The sequence below is a fragment of the Pinus tabuliformis genome, chromosome Q, assembly GCF_031772625.1.
Source record: "Pinus tabuliformis cultivar Carrire ecotype Pingquan chromosome Q, CPIR1, whole genome shotgun sequence".
In the NCBI taxonomy this organism is placed as follows: domain Eukaryota; kingdom Viridiplantae; phylum Streptophyta; class Pinopsida; order Pinales; family Pinaceae; genus Pinus; species Pinus tabuliformis.
In genome coordinates, this window is record NC_142296.1 from 439,156,297 (window position 1) to 439,175,598 (window position 19,302).

The following is a 19,302-nucleotide window of genomic DNA, read 5'->3' on the forward strand; positions in this document are numbered from 1 at the left end:
AAGTGAGCCTTCATACAGTCAAGGGAATTAGGCTGGAACCATTCACACTCTACAACATTGGATCCTCATGCCTCGCAATGCACACTAGTCTTGAACATCAACGATTCACATTTCACTTCAATGCTACAACAAAAAGGAATTTTGCGGTTCAACCACAAAGTGATGGTCTCAGCAAGGATCATATGCACAGTTTCCAACTCAACTTTTGGAACGATGGCTTGAATGCTAAAGTTTGGTGATGTGTCCCTCTAATCACATACTAGCTCATTAAAGCTTGAATAGTTACGCCCATTCTATTGTAGTTGAGAAAAGTGGCACATATGTGATCACAGGTTCAACATATTCTATTGAGACTCCTCCAAATGAGAATCTAAGGCTATAAAAAACACAACTTTGCCTGCTCAAGCAACAAATCCAATCGCATTTCATCTTGTATACTGCAACAATAGGATCAAAATACACATCCAATGCCGGGGAGATTTGCATTGTCTATTCCTTATGCCCACTACGCCTGTCGTGCGATCAATTTACATGGACCGACAGTAGTATCAGTCCTCACTCTATGTCCTTGAAGTATTAAAACCTGAATCCTTCAACCACGTTATTCTTCACTATCCACAGGTAGGCACATGATCATATTTGTTTAATGCATGTAGGTTAATGTCTGATGCACCAACAAAACCCATGCCACAACAATGCGCTCACTGGATCGATTCAACATCAAATCAACCAATCAAATATGACAAAATCCACGAGCATTCAATCTTCAGCTAGTCGACGCACAAGAAAGCGGCCTCAATTCAAGCTCGTTGATTTCCAACTGCGAGTCACAAGAAATTTTGACTTACGATGGATCAATGACCATGACTTGGCCACAAATCCAATAGTCAGTTCAACTTCTGTTAAGAAATTCGGCCCCTTGCAACAATCTTAGAAAATTCAAACTTGATAAAAGCAGTTTTTGTCATGAGCTGACTTCAACCCTTCAAAAGTCAACGCTTTTGTTAATAACCTCGACCATTAACAATTTTGGCTTGGTCTCTCCAAGAATCAATGACACCCTACAAAGAGTATTGATTTGAGGTTTGTAATATATGTGGCCCATTGTAATGATGATCAATATCCATCTAAACCATATGAAAATTATGGTCCTCCAATAACGCTTTCAATACAATTAAGAAGATTTGTCTTCAGTACGATCACGATTTGGACTCCTACAACAACCTAGTCCAGCAAATTGACAAGAAAAACCCTCAGGATGGTAGGATAACTAACTTTGATACCACTGTAATGTCCCACACTGAAAAATTTAGCTAATTTAACTCAACAAAATGCATAAATAAAAGTTCATTCATTTAACAGAATATTCTCATGTAAAACATAACAGATAGAACATTGCGATCCAATAACACCATGAATAGAAAAATCATTAGCTTTATTATATTAGATAAACTGGGGTTTACATGCTGATACAACCCGAATAGCTAAGATGAGAAATTGGCCTCAAAGATATGCTACAATGCTGCATTGGCCCTCCAAAACTGAACTGAAATGCAACTGCTAGGCTCTTCTGTGAATTCTGGATGAATTCACCAAGGGGAGAGTTGGGTAATCTCCCACTCTCACTGAATCACTCAAGCGTTTCCATCCTAGGGTTACTATGGTAGAGAACTGAATTCTCCAATCCACACCAAAGACAAATGCTCAATTCTAAGATGTCCTCAAACGGTTTCCTCCTCCTCTTTTATAGATCTGATGAACAACTCTAGAAGTATTACTCTATTATTATTTTAATCACTTAGTTCCTTTTTTCCTCCTTTTATTTTAATTAAAATATTTTTTTAGTTTGGGAAAATGGTAAATCAGCGACCATCCCTCCTCGGGCCACTGAAAGTCATTTCCTATCATCTCATCCTGTATATCTTCCCGTTCCAGTTCCAATGAGCTATTACACTGTGGTATTCCATCAAATATTCCTCCCAAAATTCCACCTCAAGCGTAATTAATTAAGTCAAGCCCACTAATAACTTCGTTTTTTTTAAGTTATTCGAATGCAACAAAATGAAAGACAAATTGTGTATGATGGTATATGCCAAGCGAATGCCATCAGATCCCATTTAAACTCCTCAAAACTTCCCCGAGACCCCTGATGACATAATCATGCTCCCCTGACCTGGCCATCCCGTGCCCTACAAATCCACCCTAGTTGTACTATAGAGGAAAATAAAAATGGGTACATGATAGCTTCATCATCATAAACATCATTCACAAGTCAATGTCCATCAAGAAGGGTGCAAATCTAGGGGGATCCTGCTGGGACCTAGAGAACATCATTAATGAAGGCAACATCCTAGCTCAGATGGTCAACATCCAAGGCTTTGGAGGAAGAGGACGACATATCTCACAATACTGAATCATAAAATTTCTCAATGTCCTACTCAAAATGTGCAACAACCTACCTAGAAACATCCCTAGAATTCACCCATCACCTATCCCTAGGTGTTAGGTGATAGTTCATCCAGCCATCCCTAATCCCTCAAGGGGTGGGTAGTGAAACCTTGAGAAATCACCTAACACATCTCATGGAATCAAGTGACATCAACATCAAAGCCATATCAAACTATAAGAGTATCAATGCAAGCCCAATTTAATGAAACAATGCATAAAAGTACTTCACATAGACCTCAACATCAAATACCTTCTAGCAGAAGACTTATAAACAGTTGCCCCACTTAAGTATGGGAGATTTATGAATGTGCCCTATTAGGCACTTCCAACCTGATGGGGAGGAATAGTTCCTAGGTCGACCCATTGATAAAAGGTGTTAGTGAAATAAGATGAAATGGAACGGGGAAATATCTCAAGGAAGATGACCCTTTGTGGTGCACCACCTATGTAACCAGTCCCATTGAGTATACAGTGTGAAGAGGGATCGATAATTGGGGTTTGAGTTACCTATTTCCTTGGCCTATTTTTATGACCCCTCTTGTGTTCCTTTTTCTTTACTTATTTTCTTTCTTTCATTATGCATATGCTTGATGTTAAGCTCAGATGATGCATTTTATAACTTCTCCCTTTTATGAGGAAGTGGTTTCTTGCTCATTTGGGTTTGGGACATTCATAAGTTTCTTTGATTTAGATTGATCATGATAAGCCAAGAACTAGGTGAGGGCTAATGAGGGGGGTAGAGTGTAAAATTAATTACCAAAGAGACAAAGTATTTATCGAGAGAAACATTAACACACCAACAATATACAAGCATAACAATATGTTTACCCTGGAAAAACCCCAACTCCGAGGAAAAACCTAGGTAACTGAATTCCATTAGACCCTTGGCCAAATGCCTAGCCAAGCCAACCAAGTGAGCCTTCACTGCTCACATTCCTTGGCCACTTAAATTAGAGTTCCTCCCAACCTTTTATAAGCTCTATTACATGAATTGCATGGGCACAAAACCATAGGAAACCAAAAAAACCATGGACCCAATACCACTACTGTTGACCGAGTCAACTTTGACTCTTTCCCCGAGTCAAGTTTACCTAACAATCCCACCTTAAACCTTGACCTGGGATTTCCTTGACCAAATCCAGCCAAACCGTCAAAGTGAGTTAGCTCCACTCACTCTAGTCCTTACACCCTGTTACTGCTCAAACTAGTAGGGGGGCTAAAGGACTCCTAAAGGGACAACTGCTAGATCAAGGACAACAATGGAGACTTAGCCCACTGTCACCTCAACTAAGAGTCCCTAATCTTTACGGACTTTCACTAATGGGAGGATACCCAGTATATAGAAAGTCACTTGTGAAGGATGAATCAAAAAATGGATGTGAAGTGACCTTAATGATCCTTTTCCTAGAAGGTGGTTAAGAATGGAGCTTGCTTGCTCTTCAAGCAAGGTACAAAGATTTCTAGGAGAAGGAGATGAGGATTTAAGGGCTAGGTTAAAGGAATATGCCTTGTAAAGGAGTTTCCCAATCCCTAAAATCCTTATTGGACTTGGTTTCCCCAGTGGTTCTTGAAGAATTAACTTTTCAAAGGTATGGGACCACACGGGACCAAGTGGACCCAACCTAGGTTAAGGGGAGGGATTTTAGCAACCAATGATGATCTTAACCTAAAAAAGGAAGGGGAAAGGATCAAAACAAGAATTTCCACTTAAAGGTGTCAAATTGATCCTATGAGGTACTAGCCTAGGGAACACCAGGGCAAAGTTTGATCTCAGAGCCAGGGCTTGGGATATCTCACAATCCCACCGTCGAAATTTCTTCAAATTTGGAGGATACCTTGAGGACACACCAGTGCAGTAGAGGCTAGGAGTTAAAACTTTTTCTATGGCTACTTTGTCGGGAAAGTGATGCCCTAGGTGACCCAGCGTGGCTAGACCTAGAAAAGAGGGGAACAAGGTGAAGAAAAAGGTTTTAAGGTGATCACCTTATGGTGGATCAGTGCCTAATTCCTTTGGAGATATGGAATCAAGAAGAATTATGATATTGGATCTTGTTTCTAGTTCGAGGAGGCTTTAAGGGCAACTTCGTCCAACATTAGGGCAAAGAAAAGAAAGTGACCTTAAAGCGTTTGTACTTCGCTTGCAAATGAAGATGGCTTATCAAGATAATTTCAATCTCTAGGAAAATTCATTCAACAAACATGGCCCATACATAGAGATATGCTATATAGAAACATAATTCCATAATGAAACAGTGAATGCATGCAACAATTAGCCCTAAAATAGCGAAAATCCCATGGTCAATGTATGTGACAAATTAAAAGAAAAAAGCATCAATATTGTACTTACATGTAAGAGAATATATCCAACCATCATCACATTTTCCAATAAAGAAGCTCCAAGATAAGAAAGTCCAATCCAAACATCAAAATTCATCCATGCTCCAATTTGTCCTCCAAGAAAGAAATGTGAAATTCTCAAGAGAGAGAATGATCCAATCCAAGTGATGATACAAATGAATTCATGTCTCCTATTTATACACTTATTAGGATTTCGAATTACCTAATTTGAGCCTACATTAGCCCATCAACTAAAATAATGGGCAAATAACTATCTACTAGTGACAAGCCCACCAAACTAGCTCATAAATAAAATAATAAGCCTCCCAAGAGGTTGAATAATCAATAATGCATGTCATTGGGCTCTCTAAGAGGCCTGATGAAGTCCATAAGTGCTAAAATGATGAATTGGACTTCCAAAAGTAATGGACAAGGAGTTGACCCCTTGTTCTCCACATAATAAACCTGTGGTGCTCTCAATGGTTGTGAGAGCACACAAGTGACCTCATGGGTCTCCAAGTAAGTCAAATATGCCTGTAGACCATCTTTAGGGCACAAATGATGGTTTAAGTGATGCCATATCAGCATACAAGTCCTAGGTCATTTTCCAAGTGCATGGTACAACTGTGGGGCTGGCTAGGCAAAGGTGAACCAAGTGCATCTTCCTCATCCAATAGGTGAATCTTGAGCAATCTCTGAACATATTTGGGGATCCATGGAGTGTTTTCTACTGTTGTGGAGGCCCATGGATCTCAACACACACCCTACATGTGCCAATGTAGCCTTCTGGAGGATTAGGACCCCGTATAGGGAGACCAACCCCAAGATGGAGACCACCTGCAATCTTGTATAAGATCCAATGCGTCCCCTAGCCTTTCAATACAACAAGTCATCAAGGAAATAGAGTAAGAGAGCTTATAAACCATGGACAACAGGTGGGGACTTCATAATGGCATGCCCTTCCATAATGGGCTTTGGCATGTGCTAATGTTTCCAAGCTCCAAATGGGGTTAACCAAGTATCCCATTAGGTGGTTTCTACTTCTAAAGGGGATAATATGTCCAAGTTACATCCTTTAAAGGTTGTGGTATGTGATAAAGAGATGAATAGAGTAGGGAATAGAAAGGGGCATCCCTGGGTCACATGCTGGGGTAGAAGGGTAGCTAGTAAAAGGGAAGCCTACACTTGGGTATATAATGTATAGGAGGGAGAAATCGTGGTACATGAGGTGCCCCAACCTTGATTTTTCCACCCTTCTTTATATGCCTTTTTCCTTTTATAATTTTTCTTTAATTAATTGCTTGGGGCTCAAGAGGTAAGAGCATGATGTACGAGATGTAGCAGGGGATGGGACAATCATGTGTTCCTAAATGATAAAGGAGGCTCATCTAGGGCCTGTAGGAACCAGGGTGATGGCCATAATGATGGGGTAGAGCTCATGTATTGGCTTTTGCCCACATGCTAAATGTGTTTGTCTCGACCATCTTTTTCATTTTGTGGTATATTTTCCTATTGAATGTGGCAAATTATGCTTTTATTTTTCTTTTCAGTTGCATCAACCTCCGAGGCATTATTCCAGGCCCGACCTAAGGTGTGGGAAAGAGGAGGGGGAAAGCTAACCCTATGCGGACCCAGTGGAAGAATGTGGACCCAGGTGGGAGAAATGATGAATGGGGTTATAATGAGTGGAAAGGGGGAAATATATGTGGATGAGGAAGTGGGACCACGCAACCAAAATCAGGGTTTCCCATGAAGCACCATCCCTAAAGCCAAATGGTCAGTAAAAGAGATCTCATGGGACTAGAATCCAAGGTTAACATCCAAAAGGGGTCTAGGGGACAAAAGCACAGACCTATCCCATTCTTTTCGTTGAATCCCCCCATTAATCCATGCCCAAAAGTGTCCATGATAAGAAAACTACAATACTCAATTACCAAATGACAAGGCATGCCTTTAGGTTTGGGAGGCCCACCTTCAAACATATGATCATGGTCGATGGGTGAGGGACGACATGGCTGGCTCAAATGGCGGAGAAATAGCACAACGAGCTGGTTAGTGGCTGCAAGGGGCTGCTAGCTACCGGTTGAGGACCATCTTGGAGAAAAAATTCTCCTAGGGATATCACCCACAAAATGGTGGGTAACACCCCCCCTCAAATTTTATACCCAAGGTACTCAAAGTTTATATCCAGGGTATTTGTTAACTCGACATGCCCTCTATCACCTAGGTCTAACACCAGACTTTACCAACAATTTCCCAGGGGTATGCATGCCTTACCAGGTCTTACAATCATATGCCTATTTACATGCAATAATTTTGACTCCATTATAATAATATTTTTTTTTTGCTCTCCTTATATGACCATCCTTTCAACTTGACACACTCTAAGCCCCATGCTCTCTTGGACCTCCCAAAGTCTATGATCCACCATTGCAATTAATTTTACTAGATCAATCGCATGGAAATACAGTGAACTCCTATCTTATAAGTGTAATGATTGAAAGCAAAGGTGGCTTCCTCCTCTATGTCGAAGGCGTCGAGCTAGACTGTAGACTCCTGCTCCAAAGAGTCCCTTATCTCCACTACAAATTTTTCCATGGACAGAAATCACATGCCTCAGCAGCATCATTTCCATATTCTCCTTGACCACCACAACCACGGTCCCTTCCATATGAGCATTATACCAAACATTTCACATGCATACAATCACTGCTTAAATCACCTTATGTGGTTTTTTTACTCTTGAACATCAAAATCCAATGCAAATAACCGCCACAAAGTTCACAAAAAATGCACACAGATCTAAAGGAATTATGTGCAATGTCAGTGATCATCAATGCGACATCATCATGCATTGATCCCCTATGGAATCATGCTTCAACACATTCACGATTGAATCTACGACCTATTCTGTCAACAGTTTCTCTCGTTGCACTCATGGCCCTAGACCAGAGACAAAAACAAGGTTGTAGCCTCAGATTTCTCATGGGCTTGTTGCTAGCGACAATAGGAAACCATCCATGATCACTTCAAAATCCTCCTCTAGCTTGGAGATCTCCACAATGTCAACGTTGTGCCCTGGTTGATGTGATTCAATCAAGGATACTTGCATCAAGGACCTTGATTCCCACAGACCATTAGCTGCACCCATCTATCCTTGGCTTGACTTTCACATAACATATTTAACAATGGTTTTCCTACTACCATTGTGCACTTCCAATAGGAATTTTGTAATGTTAAGTTTTTCATTGATGTTGTGTGCCCCTTGGATGCATGGTTACTGTGCCTCATAACTTTTCACGTGGCCTTTTGAGTTTTGGGTCACAACCCCTCACATTGGAAATGCTCTAGGGATTTCGGACGCATTATACCCTTGTGTTTAGACCTTTGATACACCATGAAGCTTTAATAACTTGCCCTCTATGCATCTGCAGAGCAACAACACATCCATGCTTGTGTCTATTCTTGGTGAATATCCACTAGTCCCTCGATGGCCTTAGCGTGGTAGGTCCTTGTGATGCCTTGTCCACATTCTCTAGCTTCAGATCGGCCATGCTACCTTCCTGATATGTGGTCATATTTGTGATAGAATTTGGGTCGATCTATCCACTAGGCCAAACAAACCCTTGGCATCAGAGGAATCCCCTTGAAACCAACACTTAGCTCTGATACCAAATGTAAAATTAATTATCGAAGAGATAGAATATTTACCGAGAGAAACATTAACACAGCAACAAAATGAAAACATAACACCATGTTTACCTTGGGGAAACCCCAACTCTAGGGAAAAACCCAGCTAACAAAATTCCATTAGATCCTTGGCCAAATTCCTAGCCAAGTTAGCCAAGTGAGCCTTCACCACTTACATCCCTTGGCCACTTACAATAGAATTCCTCCCATCCTTTTATAGGCTCCATTACATGAATTCCACAAGCTCAAAACCATGGGAAACCCAAAAGACCATGGGCCAAAAACCACTATTGTTGCCCCGGTCAACTTTGACTCTTTCCTTGAGTCAAGTCTACCTACAATAGAGCTCAAGTAAGGATTTTGTCCATGCACTCATAATTTGTGCCAGCCATCTTTTTCCTTTTTCTATTTTTCTTGCAATGTGGCTTTATTTGGATTTATCTTTCTTTCTACTTCATCAACCTCTTAGAGCGAAGTTTTGATCCCTTACCAAAGACATGGTACATAAGAACTAACCAATAATTATGATAAGTAAGAAATCAACCAAAAGAAGGAAGATGACATGGGGAAAAGACAAAATGTGGAAGATAGCTATGGACATGTATCATCAATCAAGGCCTCCTATCCATGCCCCTCCTAAACAGTGGAAAGAAAAGGCATCAAGGGAGGTCACGGTGAACTAGGGGTAGAGGATAACCACCAAGGTGAACTAGGGAAACACAAATACGGTCTAGAGAGGTCCATCATCTGAATCAACCCTTGACCCATACTAAAATTCCTTAAATCATTAAAAGATAAACTAATGATACAAAAATGGTTAGCATACCTCATATTTGGAGACCCACCTTCATTTGACGAACTAGCTAGGTGATAATAAATGATGATTGGTGAGTGGCTAAGAGGCAAAAGAAGATGGATACATGTGGATCAATATGGGGTTGCTAGCTCGCTAGCTAGATCAAATAAGGGAAAAAAATTCCTTGGGGGTTACCCACAGGTAGGTGGGTAACAAGCCCTATCATTTTGGGCATTGCATTGGCTTCATCACCATATTTGGCATTTTCACAGTTCCCAAGGAAGTTCACAATTCTTGCAACATCTTCTTAACTCTCTAGGCATTGGTCACAATGCCCTGGGTAGTTTAGCGATATTCTTCATGCACTTGGACATTTCATTCCTTTCCACATCACAAATCTTGGAGTGTTCCACCTATTCACACAATTGGAGACATGTACTAGATAGTTTGATGGGACAACCACCTTGGAGGATGCATTGCTTCTTTGGCATGTGTGGACCTTCTTGTACTTCCCTTGACTAGAGGATATGGTTAGCATGATTTGAGGAGGAGGTTACACATTGGAGACCTCACATCTAGACATTGGAGCATTTTTTTATTTTTTATTTTTTTTTGGGGGGGTGCAAATCCCTTCTTTTCATGTAGATGATTGAGTATTATTTGCTTTCGAAATGTTGAGACCTTTCACAATGTACCCACTTTCTTGATTTGAGGATGAAATCCACCTTGGAGGCTACTTTTCTCATTTTATGATGCTTGTTGATGGCACACCTCATCTTGGAAAAGATCTAGGAGTTTCAAACCCTAGATTTTGGGTGTATTGCATATTTTTAGTGTGGCCTAGCTTTAGAAGAAGTTATAATTTGACAAAGTGCCCAAAATTTTTCCAAATCAGCAACATTAGATGCAGAATAACTACGGGATATCCAAAATGTAGTTATAATAGAAAATCAAGAAATTTTTTACACAATTATGTTTCTTTTAAAATTTGTTGTGGGAAAAATTTCACCACTATTTTGACCAGTAGGGAGCACCCCACATATTTTACTTGAGTGTTTTTCTTATTTGGGGAGTTCATTATTGATATGTTCCCATGTTGAAGATATCCCTATCTCTTGAGGCCACACAACCCATGTTATTATGCATCTATTCGGGTCATCCACTCTTAAGGGATTCTACTCATTGTTTGTTGGGACATTCCACCTTGGAGGAGATATAGGAGGATTTCATTGCATACTTTCTGACTTGGTCGTAGATCTATCCACTTTTAGGCCTTTGGAAGATAGAAATTGCACCTTTGACTCATCTTCTTCGCCCTTTGACGAAGACATCCCACTCTTTTGGGTCTATTTTGACTAGAGTATTGTACATGTGGCTTGACCATCTCTTATATTAAGTATTTTTGACTAGTTAGTTGGAGGAAATAATTCTTTACTCATCCCTAGGCTAGATATAAGGGTATCATATGTGATATTATTATTCTATCATACTGGAAATAAAGAGTAGCCCTTCCTCATTTGCACTCATGGTTGGATTTATGGAGCTTCCACTTCTTGGAGCTTAGTTGACATATATTTCTTGAAGCATATGGTTGTTAAAGGTTTTCTACCTTGTGGATGTTGTTGTCAATAATTGAAGTTTCTCTATCTTGTTTCTTAATTGGTGCATAAATATTTATGGTGAAATGCTTAAGTTTTCTACAGGATGACTAGATTGATCCATTCAAGGGTGAAACTACTAGTTGGAAGTAAGAGGTTTTGGGGTAACTCTTCTCCTTCTTCATTTGTTAATTTGATAATTATTTGGTGCCTTTCTTTGTCTATCCATCTTGGAACCCTAGCAAGAAGTATTATGTTTATAAAGCTATAGTTGATCTTGTTGGTGAAGATTGCTCCTCGAAGACCCTTTCTTGTAGGTCCTTGATTTTCATTGCTAATATATATTAGACAAGAGATTGTTCATCCTGCTAGGTTCTAATCTCTTATTCCTAATCCTTGAATGGAATCGACCAATTCTAAAGAAGGGTTTTCTTCGTGGTTCCATAAACCTCTTTGATTCACTTTGACTCTATTTCCATTGTTGGATTTCGCATTGGTTTGTACTTCCTTCCATCACCTCTTTTGAAATCCAAAAAAATCCTAAAACATCATTTTACTAAAGCTAAGCTCACTTCCCTTGTGCCCCATTTCTTGGATTTAGTGATCCTACTATGGATACCCCCCTTCAGTCTGAGGAGAGCTAGCGCAAAGTGAAGAGGATAGGTTGCTTAGGTGAAATGTTGACCATCTTCATAGTTTCCCCTTGGATTGTACCTTATGAATTAGGGATTTATTATCAAGTACAATTTGGGAGGTAATAAGTTGCGTTAGATAGTCTGCTTGGGTGGCTTCCTACATCTTGGACCTATCTTGAGTTGGGGGTCATTGTGTGTGTGGCATCTTGGCATAACTTTGAAGTGGTGTTGGCATAAATAGAGGCTTCAAACCAAGCTTCATATTTGGTAGTATAAAGACCTATCATTTGTTGGATGCTTTAATGTTTATTATAGGGCATATCTTTATCTGTGTTATAGATTATAAACCTTATCAAGTACAAGTAAACCATATCACATTTATTAATTATTTATATGATGTCTAATATTGCAAACCTCATATTCCATTTAAATTATCATTTTCAAAATCTAGTCCCCACATCAACAAGTTTTGAGAGATATTGAAATAATTTAACTCATTGATAATCCTTATATGGTTTTGTCATAACTATGGTGCCCATATATTGATAAACTTAATTTTCTTACATTTTCTTCTTCATGTCTTTATGCTAACTACAATAAAAATATATATATAATGTGTGTTCTAATCTAATCATGAAAGTTTAATTTATATCTTTTCCTTTTCTTCTATAAGACATGAGGTCCTTAAAATTAGAGAGATTCCAACTTACCTTCAGAAGGAATGACATCAAAACGACCAAACAAAACACTGATAATCCATAACCAAGAAATAGTAGAATCTGCATATACAACAAGATGATGTTTACCGGGAATGAAAATTGTAGTTATTTTCTTTTAACAAAAAATGCATGTCTATGTCAATAGCATATGCCAATATACAAAATTGGAGAGTTGCATGGTGTGTTTCAAATCTTATCATTAATCAAAACCTACATTTATGAATCATAAGTGTCCAATGAAACCAATTATGAATGATAAAGTTATTGAATTATGACAAATAACGTTATTGTGTAGACATAAAAGATATGCCTTTCAATAAAATTCAAGTTCAAAGCATTTATGCTAGGTGATTTTTGGAAAACATTTGGCTGTAAATCACTTTTGAATATGAATGAATCATCACTCCATGCAAAGTTAATATAGGTGTTCTGCGTTCTTCATTCTACTATCCTCACATTTTAATATAATTCAAGTTTGACCATTTTTTAGAGCTACAATTTTATCAATTAGATTGCATTTCTTACTACAGGGCATTAAGAGTTAAATCAAAGATAAAATTCATAACTTCAAATCCGTCCCTATCCTAACTTCTTACACATACAGACACATACACATAGCTTTGGTTTATTTTCTATGATCCATTTCCAACTTCATAAATTATACACCTAAGCAAAACATAACTTCATCCATTGGTCAGCGTTCAAACCAATGCTAACAACAACAAGAAATTGATGTGAAATTTAATGTAACGTAATGGTACATGTTGATGAGAAATTTAATTGAATTAGTTGCAGGTCTTCACCTATAAATACATGACATCTATAAGAAGCAAAGGACCTTTGAAGAGGACAACTTTCAAAAGGAGGAATCATTGTTTATATAATTTAACAAGAAAGCATTTGATCTAAGATTAACATTTGTCTATGAATTGTGCAAGAGTTTGACAAACCTTTCAAATCAATCATTATGAGAATTTTGAGGTCAATAATGGGCCTTTTTGACCACTACATGTCAACTACCAGTAGCAATACACCCCCTTTTTTCACAAAAGGGATAGCGCTTAATCGACATGTCCGTGCTATTCGACAGTCATCGTCGACCTGATCATGTTATGTTGTAAACCCAGTCTGCATGTGTAACTTGTAAATAATCTTAGCAGATCTGAGTCATGTATGTAAATTGCCTAGGTAAACCTAATTTTCTAGTGATAATCTACGTTCCAAAAGGTTTTTTGTCTCACCTATCCATGATTGGTAGAGTTTTCATTCAGCCTAACCCCAAAGCCGGAATGAATTTTGTCATTAGAATTTTAGGGGAATCCAGTGTGCTTCAAGTCTGTGTAAAAGTAATTTGGAAATAATTCTAACTACTTGGATAGGTTATTACAAATTGCTTGATCTGCTAGATTATAGTTGTGTCGCAGAACTGGGTGGTCTATGAGGGTCTATGTCAAATGGGTTTTCCCCCTTGAGATGTAAAATTGTAAATGTCATGATGTAAAGTGTTTTGAGGGTTAGAAAATGTTTTATCCCTTCATAAGTCCTAAGTACTAGGTCCTAGGTGATTTTCTCCAAAGGCTAAGTTCGAGGATCCGAAAATAAAAAATGAAAAAACAACAAAATAATAAAATTAAATAATAACCAAAAAATTTAAAATTAAATTAAATTAAAAAATAATAATATATTAAAAATAGATAAAAAACAGTAAAAAATAAAAGATATAAATAATAAAAAATAAAATTAAAAATAAATAATTAAAAATAAAAAATAAAAGATATAAATAATAAAAAAAAAAATTTAAAATTAAAATTTAAAATTAAAAAAAAAATTAAAAATAAAAAATAAATAAAAACTTGAAAAAATAAAATAAAATAATAAAATAATAATAAGTCAAAGTTTTGAGTAAATAAATGCAGAATTTTAATTTTTTAATATATTAAAATGCATTTAAAAAATTTGACGGATGAGATTAAAAGGGATTTTGATCCTCATCGATGGTCGAGATTAGTTTGACATGGATCACTCGAACTAGCCATTGGGCATTTTTCCTTTAAATATGGTGTTAGGGGTCATTTGAGATCATTCGATCTGTGAGTCTTGCATTGAAGAAAGCTCTCTTGCGATCTTTTTCTTGTGCAATAAAGAAAGACTTTGGGGTTGAAATCTTGCTGGTGTTACTCTGCTGAAATGTTGTAAGCTGTTTCATTTTTCGGCATAAATTTATTTTCAGCCATTGGTAATAACTTGATTAAGAGTGATGTTGAACACAGGTATCTTGTTCACTCACTAGGGTTTTAATGGTAGTACAATTTCTGGAAATAATGGCAGGTACCTCTATTGGATTTGGAATTTAGTATTGTTTTTTCCCTCTTTATTGATAGTTGAAGTGAGCTGTGCAGAAAATCTAGATTGTGAAGATCAATGGGTGTTTGGGGAAGTTCTCGGCTGAACCAGCCAACTCCTGGAAAGCATTTTCTTGAAGAGCCTAGCTAGTTTCGATCCTGGGTCTACCATTTAAATTTATCTTTTGAATGCATGAGAGATTTTTTGAAGTATCTCATAGTAAATCTAAAATTCTGAAAAGATTTCTGTGGACTATTGACAAATCTGGCTGCTTAGAGTCATAAATCTGTGAATGTTGTAATTTAGCTGGTTCTTAGGGTTTTAGGGTTCAATTATTTTTTTACCTTTTCAGGTTCCGGCTGTTTGTTTTCATGGTTTTCAGGTTGCAGGTGCAGGATTTCAATTTTTTCTAAAGAGGGTCAGCTATCTGCTTGCTAGGGTTTCATTTCCGCAGGAAAATTTTCGAATTTTTTTTTTTAGAGAGCCTCCTAGATTGCTACCAAGTTTCAGCATTATCATCTTTCAGCTCAGCTTTCTATCTATCAGCTCTTGCAGAAAAATCTGAAACAGAGAATTTAAATTTCTTTGGTTTTGTGGAAAGTTTCAGGGGTTTTCCAGGACAGTTTGTTTGCTGCTGCTTGGGGTCTTCAAATTTTTTGGGAAAAAATTCGAAGTTTCTTTTCTTCAAGTATCCAAACCCTTGGACCTGCATTTCTCACGCAGTCAACCATCTTTGCGACTATCATCCAGCTTCATTGACCTGTTGTGTCCTCCCATCACTGCAAAATTCTCACGTAGCCCTCTCCACGCATATTCTTCTGCCTGCACGTTGCCATATCTTGCCCTCTACGTCTTCATCTTAGCTCCAACCTGCACAAGCTTGCTCCTCAAATGCACTCACTCTTTCATCAACCTATCTGTAGCCAGCTTTCACACAACTCTTCTATTACCTATGCACCTGTATCCACCTCTCCGTCTGCCCTCGATATTTCCAAATGCTGCCAGCGCTGCTCGCTCCTCCTTTCTTCATCCACTTTTTATGCTGTCTCCCCACGCTGTCGTCGATTTCCTTCATCAAATCCTCTCCCCCGAGCCTCCTCGACCTCGCTCATCTTCCTCCGTCACCCCTTGTGGATCCCCTAAACCTACATTAAGCTCTCACTCCCTTGCTGCAGTCATTGAGCTCATTTTTTTTTTGCCGTCGAAACTCTTCACGCTCGTCCGACTCTGCAAACACCAAACGCAAAGCAAAGTTTGATTTTGTTTTGCTTTTTTATGCGTTGTGTAGGTTTTAGGTTAGATTCTTTTAGTTTACGTATATATGTTAGTGTGGGATAGTTAGGGTAGAGTTAGATTAGCTTAATAATTAGTTTTTAAATTTTAGTTTTAATTTTAGATTCATTCAATTTTGTTTAATTTTTTTATTTAACTAAATAATATAACAATTAAAAAAAAAATCACAAAAATTAGAAAATTATAAAGAGTTTCTTTCAGTTTATTAGATTTTAATTTTATTTAGGTTTTAGATTTATCTAGTTTTGTTTAATTTTTTACATTAAAAAAAAAAAAAATCTCAAAAAAGCATAAAAAGTAAGCCTTAGACCTTTTTTATTTTTGTTTTATAGTTTAGATTTAAGTTTTATTTATTTAGACTTTGTTTTGTTTTAATCTTAAAACTTTATAAAAATAAAAAATATATATATAAAAATCATAAAAAGTTGTTTTGTTTGAAATATTTTGTGTCACATTTAGTCTTAGCATATTTTTGTCACGTTTCCAAATTTTGGTATATTTCGCTAAGGCTAATAGATTTTTGATGTGGGATTAATGTTTATCATTTTTATGTGGTTAAACATGCCTATATGTTCATTTGAAGATTAGCTATATGAAAGTGATAACTGGTTAGCATTTAAAATTTGCATGGTTATTTAAAGCATTTATCCTTTGAATTTTCATTGTTGGATCCTCATTAAGGCGTTGTGCAATGATAAATGATTGTTAATCATGGAATTATAAAGTTCATATTTCTGCAGTTTTTTTTATAAACAATTATTCAATCATTAACTCCATAAGCCACTGGTACATTAATTTCTAAATCAATCAAGTGCTAAATCGCCTTGCTGTGTCTCCCAACCCAACTGGTCCATAGTTGGTCATCCTTTACCCCATAGGGTCTACCCCCCTTAGCCGCGGGAGACAGCTTAAACGGAGAGATCGGGGATCAGGGTGACAACCCCTAGTCTGAGCGTTGTCGTGGCAATCTGTGCAACAACATTTTTTGGCGTCGCTGCTGAGGATAGAGTTTTTTCTGTCCTTGGTTCCTTCGACATTCATCTCGTTTCTTTCCTCTCGTCCTTAGCTCTTTCATTTCGAGCCCTTCCGTGTTTCACTTCCTGTCCGGGTGGCAACTCCACTTCATATATCATCTGCAAGAGTGTATACTAGAAGACATCCAAGCAGTCTGTGCAATCCTGCTCTTGATCCTGAAAAGGCTCCCAGGGTACAATTACACAAACTCTCTTCTCGTACACTTCTTGTTAACCTTGGACAAGAAGCCCTCTCTGATATCCATTTGCTTTTTACTAGTCAAGTTGGGCACAACATCATGAATATATATGCCCCTTGCGATTTTTCTAACATTCCAGGTTATCCCAATGATCTTCCAGCACTTGGGATAGATAAGTTGCCTAGCTTTCAGGGAGATAATGCGATTAGTGCTAATTTGCATTTGAGAGATTTTAGTATATGGATGGCTAAGTACGCAAGGTCTGCTGATTTCGATCATGAGGATGTTAGAATGACTCTTTTTATTTTTACCTTCGGGGCGATGCTTATGACTGGTTTTCAGAAAAACCTCGGAATTCATTTGATTCCTTACAATCGATCATTGATGCCTTTAAGGAAAAGTATGGAGATAAGAGAGAAGGAAGACACCTCGTGAAAGCTATTAGCATAATAAAAAAGAGAGAGAATGAAACTGTTGAAGAGTTTAACAAAAGGTTTAATGATATTATTAAAGAATTACCTCAAGATTATAAACCTATCGACAAATCTCTTCGAGATTTTTACATTGATGCCTTTAGTCCTAAGCCCTCTTATGAATTGAGGCATGCTAGGCTTAATGATTATAGGGATTGCCAAGCCTTAGCAATAGAGCTTGAAAAGGACAAGGCGGCATCTTGCAAGTCTGAGATCCCAGGTTTCGATAGGGCTGCTACGAAACTGAAAGAACCTAAAGGAAAAGCAGTTCAAGAGCCTGAAAGCGAACTTGTTCAGAAATTGCTCCAAAAGATCGAAAGCATGGAAATTAATCTAGCGAAATTAACATCTAACCATGCTAAGGAGATAGTTACTTTGCAGAATAGGTTGGTCCAAATGGAAAGAGCGCAAATGCAAAATTTCCAGCCCAGAAATAATAACAATAATAGAAATAATAATTGGCAAAAGAAGGGTCAATCTAGTGAGCAAAGACCTCCTAATCCGCTTACTAATTTGGTCGATGATGCTCCACCTTACTGTCGGGTTTGTGATGCTCTTCATGAGGAGGCTGCTTGTCCCATCGTTAGAAATTTTTTGGATAATGGAATGTTTGGGGCAGGTGATCAAATAAATGTAGTGGGTAACAAGTTTCCTTTGTCTATGAACGATTGGATGGAGGTTAAGGAAAATAGTCGAGACGTTATGCATCCCTCGTCAGCTTTTGGTATAAATAATCTTGAAAATGAAGATGACATTTTGGCTAAGTTATATGGTGAAAAACCCTCTCCAGAACAAATCATGGAAATTGCTAGAGATAAAACATATCAGAGAAGGTGTTAGCGCTTGAAATTTCACCTCAGGCTGAGAAAGGTAAACCTCAAGGCTACATCAAACCATTTAGCCTCGTAGCTAGCCCTACGGGGCAGGAGAAGGCTCTCTCCGGTCAATCTCGGTAGATCTTCAATGGGATGAGATGACCAACAAGGTAACACTGATATTAGGCTAGTAAACTGATTAAAAAGGTTGATTTGGGGTTTTTTTGGGTTTTTGGTGGCAAATTGAGGAATTGCAATTTTGGGTGCGGGGATGGGACACAGTTTCTGCAGGGGAGTCTTTGGGGCGAGGTAGGAGACCGTGTTGATGCTTTTGACTGAAGTGGATGGTCAAGAGTGAAAGAGAGAAAGCTAAAGAGAGCAAACAACGACTTTGAATTCTCTTTAGACAGTAGAAAACATCAAAATTAAACAAACTTAAAAGCAGAGCATGGCAAGCATGAATTCTTACTTTAACACTTCATTTGTTTAATATGCAGAAGTATAGAAAGGAAATGAATCACATAACAAAGCTTACAATAACATGGAGAAGCACACCATCAACACATGAGTCCACAAGAATCCCAAAGATGATTGCAAAACCCTGGTCTTCCTTGCCAAAAATTGCAGAGATACAATGAAATAATACAATGAGCTGCTGCTCCCTCAAGAGTCCAACCATGAAAATGAGCAAGAAAGTACATAATATAGATGATCTAACCTCTTTCACTGCCTCTATGGGTCGAGCTCACTATCCTAGGAGCTGTTTGAACCACTTCTAAACTAAGCACTACAAAATAGGAAGTCAAAACAACTTACCTCTATAAACTTGGAAACCAGTTCATACATTCAATTTTTACCCTTTACATGAGAGAATCTTCTAGAAGAGTTAAACAAGAGTAAAAGTATCCAAAAAGTGTCACAATTACATCCAAGAGGACCACC

The 19,302-nt window shown here is 37.9% G+C and overlaps 1 protein-coding gene across 2 annotated transcripts in view; it reads right to left on the bottom strand.

Moving 5' to 3' along the window:
• Positions 1 to 19,302, bottom strand: part of LOC149220103 (uncharacterized) — a 507,923-nt gene that overhangs the window by 92,659 nt on the left and 395,962 nt on the right. For both annotated transcript variants that reach the window (XM_089382726.1, XM_089382725.1), the window contains one exon: positions 12,215 to 12,283. In XM_089382726.1, coding sequence (XP_089238852.1) covers positions 12,215 to 12,283 — 69 coding nt within the window. The remainder of the gene's footprint in view (positions 1 to 12,214; positions 12,284 to 19,302) is intronic.